This window comes from Mycetomoellerius zeteki, unplaced genomic scaffold, assembly GCF_001594055.1.
Source record: "Mycetomoellerius zeteki isolate Tzet28-1 unplaced genomic scaffold, Tzet1.0 scaffold8, whole genome shotgun sequence".
In the NCBI taxonomy this organism is placed as follows: Eukaryota; Metazoa; Arthropoda; class Insecta; order Hymenoptera; family Formicidae; genus Mycetomoellerius; species Mycetomoellerius zeteki.
The window spans coordinates 141,945-152,543 of NW_017257830.1; the positions used below are offsets into that span (position 1 = coordinate 141,945).

Below are 10,599 nucleotides of genomic sequence, written 5' to 3' on the forward strand. Positions count from 1 at the left end.
ATAGATGATCTAGCCGGAAATATACCGATCAGATGTTTCGCGACAATTCGTACATTTGAACGGAGGATGACGTAAAGACGGCAGCTTTTCAATATCATTACTAGACTTCCTAATCACAGAGTCTGGCCGTAACAAGGAATAAGGAATCCGATATTTCTTTTCAAAATTGTACGAGTGAGGAAAAATATGTTAATTTCGCTCTGCAGTGATGTGAAACGGAGGTTTATTTAAAGATACGTGCTATCTTACTTTACTACGAAACGAATTTGATGAAACATATCGGGTCAATCATAGGTTGCTCTCTGATGATCAGACTGATTAGAAAGCATTAGAGAATCTCCAATCATTACAGTACACGATTTAAAAGAAAGCAGCGTTCTTTATTATAGAGAAAATTATTCCAGTAATTAATCGACAATAAAATCAATTTATTGCTTATATATTTTTCGTCCTTATATAATAAATCTCTGTTTTAGCTTCAATAAATTGAAAATAGGAAGCGATATATGTTGAATATACACGTATCACAGTTGAGTATCATGTCTCAGTCAAGAAATGCAACGGTAATATAAAATAAATTTGTCAGAAAAACCAGGCACTAGTGCGCTTCTTGAAGGCAAAAGTAGCTAATATGAAGCGCTCCAGATAACATAATTATCGTACTCCGCATGCGTATTTCGCATTTTAACAGTAAACTTGTGTATCATTTAATCAACGTCGTAAGGCACTCTATCTCGTCATCGCCACGGCTTCCGTACGGCTCCCGTGCTCGTACTTCTCCTGATTCCTTGATCTGTAATTCAAGAATATATTCGAGTACATCCACACATTACGGAAAATTAAGTGTATGATGAAAGCGAATGTAAAAAGCTTACGCAATGCATTTGGTGATATAAGTCTGTCTCTAATATCCGAAGTCCACGTTTGACATCTAGACCTAACTAGATTCCTTTTAACGGCCAACGGTCGCTTGGCCATTCTAAATAATAGCGAAGGTATAACCTTAATAATAACAAATGCGATATTGACCGCTATATGGATAACACAAATAAGCGAAAAAGTACTAACTTTATTCAGACAAAGCGGATCTTGGTCTCTCTAATAATATTTTTATACTCACATAATCTCAATAGTTATATAAAGCAGATGGAATTCTATAATATATAATTACAAGAAAAGGAATTTTCGTTTTGCGTTATTTGAATATTTTGATTTAAATTTATATTCAACATCTCTTAGTATTAAAATAACATAATTTATAAGTAAATGGACAAATAATATAAAACTTGTATATTTTAAAACGTACAAAAATTTCTAAGACAAATGAATAAAATGTATTAATTTTATATATTATAAATGTTAATTTTACTGAAAAAAAATATGCTTCCACAATTTACTTACAAATTGTGTTACATTTGTTGTATTAATTTTTTACATAATATTTGTGTTACTTCTTAACAACAAATTCATTTTATGTTAAATTAACATATAGATTTAGGTTTGCCGTTTGGGACACATAAAATGTGTTAAATTTAATACAAATTTTCTTACTGTGTACTTATTTAATAGAATTTTTGTGTTGTCACTTTTAGACTGTTGTGCTAGTCCAGAGATCACTCAATCGACTGATACTAATTCAAATTATAAGATTCAAGATCGATCACATCATGTATTCTAAAGAGCGTGAAGCTATTTTTAAATATATACAATGCTGAAGATGGCTCAAAATTGAGTCCAAACATATGTATCTTAAATAAATTTTGTTCATTAATTTATTTTACACACCGAGATCCGCGTTTGACTCTTCTCAGTCTATCGATTTTTTTTGTTTTTTTTTTTAAGAAAATGAAAGTACGTTATTACGTGGATTCGAATTCCTTCAGATTCTTTCTGGCTAAAGTCTTCTGGGTGGCGAACGAATACGATCGAGCCGAAGTCGGGCGTTCCATTCGAGATTCCTTAATTTCGCGATCATGCGCGATTATTTTCATTCTCTTCGTCGGAGACTGGGCGAATAATTCCACTATATTCATGGAAGCCGCGTCGCACTTGAAAACATTAAACCGTTAAATTATTGCGTGCTCTTAACTAAAAGTCTGTAAATACAAGCGACGAAATAACCCAGATAGACAGACATGTTCAGCATAACATGTTACATTAATTGCGCTGTAAAAAAATTGCGCACTGATAAAATAAGTAGCATATTGCCACAATTTTATAACATCCAATATGCTGGAAACATTCATGTCGTACAAGGTAACATTTACCTGTGTAAACAGAATATTGTCGCATTTTTTACATTAGAATAACTCTTTGATATGCTAGAAACATTCATATCATATGAAGACGCAATTTGAATATTTACGCAATTATTTTCAATGTTCAAATTTTGTCACTAAGCAGACAATATGCAAAATTTATCTACCTGGGAATTTTATAAGCAAAAAAACGAGTAATTACTTGCAACTGAAGACGATGAAGGAATTCCACTTCTGCCAAGTTTAAAGGCGCGTCAACGTGTAATTTAAGCATACATTGCAACGCCTCCTTATATATCTTTTTCAATGTAATAACGCGTTCGGTATGCATTAACCTGCGTACTAAGTAACCACGTGTATAAGCGTTGATAATATTCACCGCCTGTACCTATACAGTAATATAATTTTAGTATCTTTTTTTCAACAATGGAAATGTTAGGATCATAATATTGAAATTGCAAATTGTACTCACATGTTTATCGAAATATACCATGGTGTCTAGTACTGGTACATGCGTAGTATTACTATCTAAGGGAAATAATTGTCGACTCACATTGAAATTCTTACATACAAGATCGCGCGACTTGCAATGGCTGTTATCGTCATTATTACCGTTATTATTGTTATTATTATTACTATTATTATTATTATTATTATTATGCGTAGTATCGTATAAACTCACTTTTCTCGTAAAATCAAAATCGAGAGTCGCCGAAGAATTGTCCGCAATAAAGGATTGATATTTAAGCAGATGTAAATTTTTCGAAGAAATGTAATCCAACGGACATACAATCATTCGATTCGCTGATGGTAATTTAATATTATAATGCATTTCAGCGTGTATATTATTGGGAGAGTCTGTATCCATTTGTTGCCTTGCCTCATGACTAATTGGTTTTGCTTCGTCGCTCGACAACGATCGATTCGACGCAACGTTCAACGCATTTGTTTGATGTGAGATACCAGAGACACACTTTCGTATTTCTGCTAACAGAAGTATTTGCTGCTTCTGGAATTCCGCTTGTAGCAGCGATTGTTCTTTTCGCTGACGATATATCAGCTCCATCATCTGCTTCTTGTGCATTTCTTCGATCTCTTTATAAACCATCAAGAGTTTATCTGGTGTGGAAGACTTTGTTTTAATAGCTGAATCATGATATTCTGCAGTATTCTCTTTTTTATTATGCTGTCTCTCATTTATATAAGACAACTGAATTTTAGGACTATTTGTATCTCCTGCATACTTGTCGATGTCACTATTTTTCTCCGATTTTTCTAGAGAACTTTGCTTCATAAAATCTGTATTATACCTATGATTATGTTTAATTGGTGTGGCATCAGGTCTGTATGCATCTTCCTCAATTACCATTTTAGTAGATTTATTTGCTTGATGTGATTCTGTTGAATCATCAGATTGTCTATGCTGGGAAGTTAATTGTTTCGGTGTACCTTCTAATTTGCTTAAATCTTGAATGTGTTCTACCATAAACTGTTTATTTTCCCATTCTGCCTTAGGCTGCGCAATGTTCCATTGTTTTCGTTGTGACACATTAGTGGTAGGTGTAGGAATGTATTTTTCGTCAGTTAATTTTGTATGCATATGAGCAAGCAATATAGGACTGGGTGTATCCAGTATATACGAACCTTGACGCGACAACTTGGGTAGATTTTCAGGAGTCTCCTTGGAAATCTCCATGGAAGAAGTCTCTTCCTCACATACATCGTTACTTAATGTTATCGGAAGTACGTTCAGCGTTCTAGGTATTTCTGGTCTCCAATTATCTAGCAATGTTACATCTTCGTTTGGTGTTGCCGTTTCTATTACATCAACACTATTTCGATCAGTCACAGCAGCTGTAAGTTTTGAATCATTAACAATATCGTTTGTTAAACAAACTTGAAGATGTAAATGCTGTACATCTGGTATAGAGGACTGAATATCATGATTATCTCTGGTTTCTCCTTCAACTTGCAGCATTGGTTCAACAATAGTCATTTTGGAATACGAGTCCCTATTGTTGGTATCACTTGTAATGTCACGAGTGGATATATCGCTGTCTGAACTATATCTTATATTCTTTAACTTATCTATTGGTTCTAATATAACAGATTCCATGCATTTATCTTGAATGATGTGTTTAACGAGTCGTCTGTCCCTCAAGTTTTCCTCCACTTTGACTGCCAGTGATCTGTAATGTCTCATTTCTTCTTTGATGGTGTCTGTCATCTGAAAACAACATAATATTAATATAAAACAATATTCCACAGCTGAGGTTACGAAGCTGCATTGGTTAATGAATTCACCATCGGTGGAAGAAGAGGTGTCCCATTTATTTTCATACAAGAGGTATAAAATTGTTTCTGCATGTTTTAGGTGCAATCTTGAGAATACACTTTGTCGTAATCCACTAACGTTCCTGGAAAAAAATAAGATAATTATTTAGAATACAGATCCTCTCCTAGAATCTTAATAAAGATGTACTCATTCGATGTGTTTCAACAAATTCACTCAAAACAAAAGAATCTGGCAAAAAAACGCAGCGGTCGGCCTCCTGAATAGAGTTATTAAGCGTTAAAGTGCAATTTCATTTGCAGCGAAAGAAAGTTGGCTTACCCCCATTCCACCAAAATCAAAGCAACGTTCAAAAGCTGTTCGCTCTTCTCCTGCTTCCTTTTCTATCTTCGCTGGCTTTAAGTTAACGAATACACTTATTTATTTTCGCTAGCTTTTAATTCATTTTAATAAAAATGGATTACAAAAATGGATTCCGAAAACGAGAATACATCGCGTGTGTAAATTTGTGTTTTTAAAGCAGTGAATTTGTATTTTTAAACAGAGAATTTGTGTCTGTAAAGCAGTGAATTTGGTAAATGTTAAGAAGACCCCTTTCACCTCAAATTTTGATAAAAATTATTCGATGCGTTTTTGCATCAAACAAAAGAATCTGACAGAAAAAAATGTCGCTCTGCCTCACGAACCGAGATATTAAGCGTTAAAGTTGACAACTATTGAGGTTAGGGTAAATATTAAGAAGACTCCCTCCATCTTAAATTTTGATAAAAATATACCGAATCGAAGCATTTTCTTGTAACAATGAAGAATCTACAAGAAAAAAGTGTCGCTCTGCTTCGTGAAAAGAAATATTTTATTAAGCTAAAGTTGACGACTATTCAGGTTAGGAAATTTGCCACAGTCACGAAATATTACGATGCGAGCATGCGCTGCGGTCATACAAATTCACTAGTTTAAAACAAATTCTCTGCCGTAAAACACAAATTCGCTACTTTAAAAACAAATTTACTGCTTTCAACACACAAAAATAATATAAGAAAATAATTTGTGTTTTTGAAGTAGTAAATTTGTCTTTTTAAAACAATGAATTTGTATTTTTAATGTTGTGAATTCGCTTTAAAGTAGGGAATTTGTTGTTAAAGTAGTGAATTTGTTTCTGAAGCAGAGGATTTGTTGTTGTGACATATATCCTAACCTCAATAGTCGTCAACTTTAACGCTTAATATCTCGATTCGTGAGGCAGAACGACACTTTTTTCTACCAGATTCTTTCGTTTCATGCAAAATTTGAGGTGAAAGGGGTTTTCTTAATATTCACCCATTTTTAAAGCAGTGAATTTGTATAATTAAAGCAACGTACATGGATTTAAAACTCGATCGAGACAGCCGTTATTAAAAGCCGATAATCTCGATCCGGTGCAACTCGCCGGTTCGCGTAAAGGAGCCACGGCAATGTCTCGCATCATGCTTAGCGCCGAGACACTACCATGTCTCCAGATGATCGTGCCGTATCGAGTCGGAATGACAGGTATCTTAACCTCTAAAGTCTCAAATTTTAACGCTTAATAATTCGATTCACGAGGTCGACCGCCGCGGTTTTAGCCAGATTCTTTCATTTTGTGTGAAACGCGTCGAATGAGTACACTTTTATTAAGATTCTAAGGGGCGACTCGTATTCTAAATAATTACCGAAAATAATTCAATCGTCGTTATTTCTCACTTCACTTCTTTCCAATTGCTAACTTTTAAAATTTTCACGCAAAGCTTTATCCAATCTTATCATTCAAATCCCCAAAATACGATAAATACGATTACCAACGATTACTTTTAATAAAGGCCATGGCCATAGACATATAATGGCGGTCTATTTGACGCTACAAACTCTTTGAAACGTTTGAGCGACCAATCAGAACAAAGAATTTTACGAATTGACTAATCGAAGAATGGGTGCGTTCAGCAGAACGTTTGTTTTGCAACTGTTGTAAGTTTCCTTCGCGCTAATTGGATCATACTTTTAGATCTAGAAGAATGGTCCTATCTCAGTAGACAATCATAAAACGGTTGCAAAACTGTTGAGTCTGCTGAACGCAGCCAATGCTTCGAAGCGTTTGTAGCGTCAAGTGGACCGCAGCCAATAGCGAATTCGGTCACTTGCACCATGGTGTGATTAGACAAGGTGAAACGTTGCGCGTAACGGCGATAGCATACTGGAAACAACCAATCAAATTTGGGTCCAAATGCACTTTCCTGCGTATAATAGCAGTAGCATATTAGAACAGCCAATCAAATTTGGATTCAAATTCATATTCCTATGGCAACGCTTGCTTGTTGATAAGGGGAGAATCTAGAAAGGTAAGCTCTGAAAATTTGAAACTCTAATGCGGGGTCTACAATAGAAGTCGTAGAGGTCGTAGGGTCTTAAGTCGTAGAAAATTGACCAATCACAGTTGATTATTCTTCTCATATTCGACTGTGATTGATCAATTTTCTACGACTTAGGGTGAAATCACACGGTGCGGAAAAAGACTGCGGAATAGAGAATGCGTCATTGAAGCAACCAATCAACGCTATTCAGCACTATTCGGAATAGCGCTGATTGGTTGCTTCAATGACGCATTCTCTATTCCGCAGTCTTTTTCCGCACCGTGTGATTTCACCCTAAGACTCTGCGATTGTTACGACTTCTATTGTAGACCCCGCATTAGGTATCATCCTTTGAATTCTTTTATTAATCTTTCTACATTTGACATTACAATCTCCTATTATAAATGATTGAAATTCTTTTCCAATTAATTCCTACAAGTGTTTGGTTTCCGGCTCGATGGCAATATTTTCGTGAAAGAAAAGAATCGTAGTGTCCTCCGGACGTTAAAACAATTGTATATTAATGTACAGATGTAGATAATACATGTTCTTTTAATCGGTGTATGTTCTTGACTCTGGACATTGCATACATAGTGATAGATACATTTTCTTTGACATCAAAGAAAATTTTCCGTTTATGAACGCGTTTAAAACAGTACTCGGCAAAATATCTAAAAAAATGTGTTATGTGTGTGGTCGGATTTTCTATCATATTTTAGAATATTATCCCGTACTTCCCTCCAAACGCGTTCAATATGTTAGGTATTCGCTCTTGCAAAATAATAGATATTTAACGTTCAATTTGTTAAAGAAACTATATAATCTTTTACAATATTTATTTAATAAGTTTCTTTGTAATAGGTTAAGAAATATATATATGTATATGTATTTTGGACATGTTTTAATATTAGATGTACATTAATTCGGTGCCTTTATCAATGACTTTATCGAATCAAAACCGCCAAGTTTCTTCTGCGAGGGCATTCGTCAAGTGTCCGAAAGATGGTGTAATTGTAAAGTTATCGAAAACAATGGATTATTTCGAATATTAAATGTATACTTATCTTTGTGTGAATAACTTTGAATTATGAAAAATAGGCACTGAATTAATTTGTATACATAATATAATTACATTTCATATTTATATATTTTTTACATAAAATTTAAAAAATATTTGGTATTAACTTAAAATATTTATTTATAAAAACCCATTTATATATTAGACTTTGCAAATATATTTATTTATAAAATAAACAAATATTTTTGCAAACCCATGATATATTACCCGTTAATATATTATATGTTAATATATTATTTATATTAAAACTTACTTTTTTAGAAAAGATAAAAAAACTAAGAATATGTGCTTCTCGAATAAAACTTTAGTGACACACGTTACATATCTTTTTATTATTTCAACTCAAGTATAATAATAGGAGCCTTAATTTTCTTTCAAACAATATTTCTTATTATTCTTCGAAAAATACATATGATATCATCTTGATATTTTTACTTTTTCAAAAATATTCTTATTGAAGATCTTCCTATTCCAACCCAAGGAATGGCAGCTTTAACTCTCTGTGAAAAAATTATTATTCGTCGAAAAAACTATTAAAAATAAAAAATTAAAACCCAAATGTACTACCGTCTTTACTGACCAAGTTAAATTCTATCATAGTAAAAAGTAAAATCCAAGTGACACAATCTTTATTATTTACTCAACTCTAATGATATCTACCATTTGTATAAAAAATTTGATATCAACAACTGGCGCCAAGTTAAATCCCATACCAAATTAAATAAAGAATATAATCCAAGTAGTACTAGCTTTAATTTTTATACAATATAACTTAAGTATATATGTATCTCTGTATTCCTATTAAAAGTCTTCCAATTCTTTAATTCTTCTTTTTTAAAAGAAATTATTATATCACAATTCTCGGAATATTCATTCCGAGACATTTTCTCTTCCAATCAAAGTAGTAGTTATTTAATTCTCCTTCAAAACATTATTATATTACAAAATTGCGTTACATTACTTAATTTAAGATTTGACGTTATTGATATTAAATTTTTTATACAATGATAGATATCATTAGAATTAAGTAAATAATAAAGATAGTACTATTTGGGTTTGACTTTCTAATTTTAACTTGATTAGTAAAGTCAGTAACGCATTTGGGTTTTAAGTTTTGATTTTTAATAATTTTTTTCTAGAATCAATATCTTACGGTTTAAAGCTTATTATATCTATTGTTTTGGAATATACCTATTGTATTTTAGGCCCGATTGCATCAACATTACTTTAACTTTAAGCAAGACTTAAAACTCTCTTTTTAAAGCCGAGAGAGAGAGGGACAGGGAGGGGAGGAGAGGGAGGGAGGGGAGAGAGATTGCAATTGGGCAACTAATCTTGGACAATTTCTAGAATTTTCAGAAACATCATGCGCGTGTGTAAAATAAATACGTCTAAATAAGTTTACCTCACAACTGTGAGTTGTACTATATATGTATAAATTATTTCCTTTTTATGAATACATCATATAATAACATTAACATTTAAAAATATATTAATATATATTTACTGGTTCATTATACTCTTCAACACATACATAGTATAAAGATTACAATTGTCACTTAAATGTTATACATAGAATATATTTTCTTTTTGTCAAGACACATCATTAGAGTTTTACTCACGTTCAAATGACAAATAATCATAAGCGTTATCGTCTATTGACCAACTTGATGAAATGTATAATTAACATTGATAATCATTTTGATAATTCATGATATATACAGTTATTCAAATTAAAAAGGATAAGAAGACTAGTTTGCGTATAAACGTTTAAAAAATTGTTAGATGATCTTTTCGGAATATCTGGTGCAATGTTTTCCAATTTAGATATTATAGTATGGATGACTTTTCAACACAATTATAAAATATCGCAGGATTACCACAATCAAAAATTATTTCTAGTGTTAACAAAAATTTTGTTTGTGTCAAAAAGACTTTTTGATTACTTCATGCTGATCATATTAGACTGGAGCCTAATTGTTTGAACAGAAATATATCGTTCATTCAATTACAGTTATCCTTATCATGTTGCATCTATTGATCCGCAAGGCTGTTATAAATGTTATAATAAACAACCTCAAATTGCACTTCTGTCTTTTTCACACGTAAAAAGAGTACAATTAACATTCGGAATGTGTTTAAGGCGATACTTTAACATTGGGAATTCCGGTTTCTCCTCGCGCGAAACTCATCTCGGAAGTAATTCTCATATGCAATTGCTTAGAACCGTTTTCTCGCGAGTAAATAAATTCTACAGGCGTGTAACATTCTTATAAAACATTTCACTTAATTGGGAAGAACCGGCAGTGGTTTTTGCTTTTTTCCCCGTTATTTAATTCAAAATTTATTAAATTAACCACTAAAAAACCTGGGTAGAGTGATACCTTCTGTATTTCTCTATTATCTCTCTTTATTTGCTAAATCTTCTTTCCCTGTCTTCCCTCCTATTTTCTGCATCAACTTTTCCGTGAATTATATAAATATTCATTTGTATTTCTATACCACAATGATTATAAAGTCACATTTATTGAAATATTGAAGCGGCAAAGCTCGCTAAAAAAGAAAAAGAGGAAGAAAACGTTCTAAGGAGCTAAACTACAGCAGGAA

At 32.6% G+C, this 10,599-nt stretch overlaps 1 protein-coding gene across 1 annotated transcript; it reads right to left on the reverse strand.

Annotated features, from left to right (window-relative positions):
- Positions 1-451: 451 nt before the first annotated feature.
- On the reverse strand, positions 452-6,361 carry LOC108729852 (putative uncharacterized protein DDB_G0282129). The gene is made up of 8 exons (XM_018459188.1): positions 6,240-6,361; positions 4,873-4,947; positions 4,563-4,675; positions 2,731-4,485; positions 2,461-2,646; positions 1,864-2,048; positions 876-979; positions 452-793 (listed from the first exon to the last, which is right to left on the reverse strand). The coding sequence occupies exons 3-8, from the start codon at positions 4,623-4,625 to the stop codon at positions 738-740; spliced, it is 2,349 nt and encodes a 782-aa protein (XP_018314690.1). The 5' UTR covers positions 4,626-4,675; positions 4,873-4,947; positions 6,240-6,361; the 3' UTR covers positions 452-737.
- Positions 6,362-10,599: the final 4,238 nt, after the last annotated feature.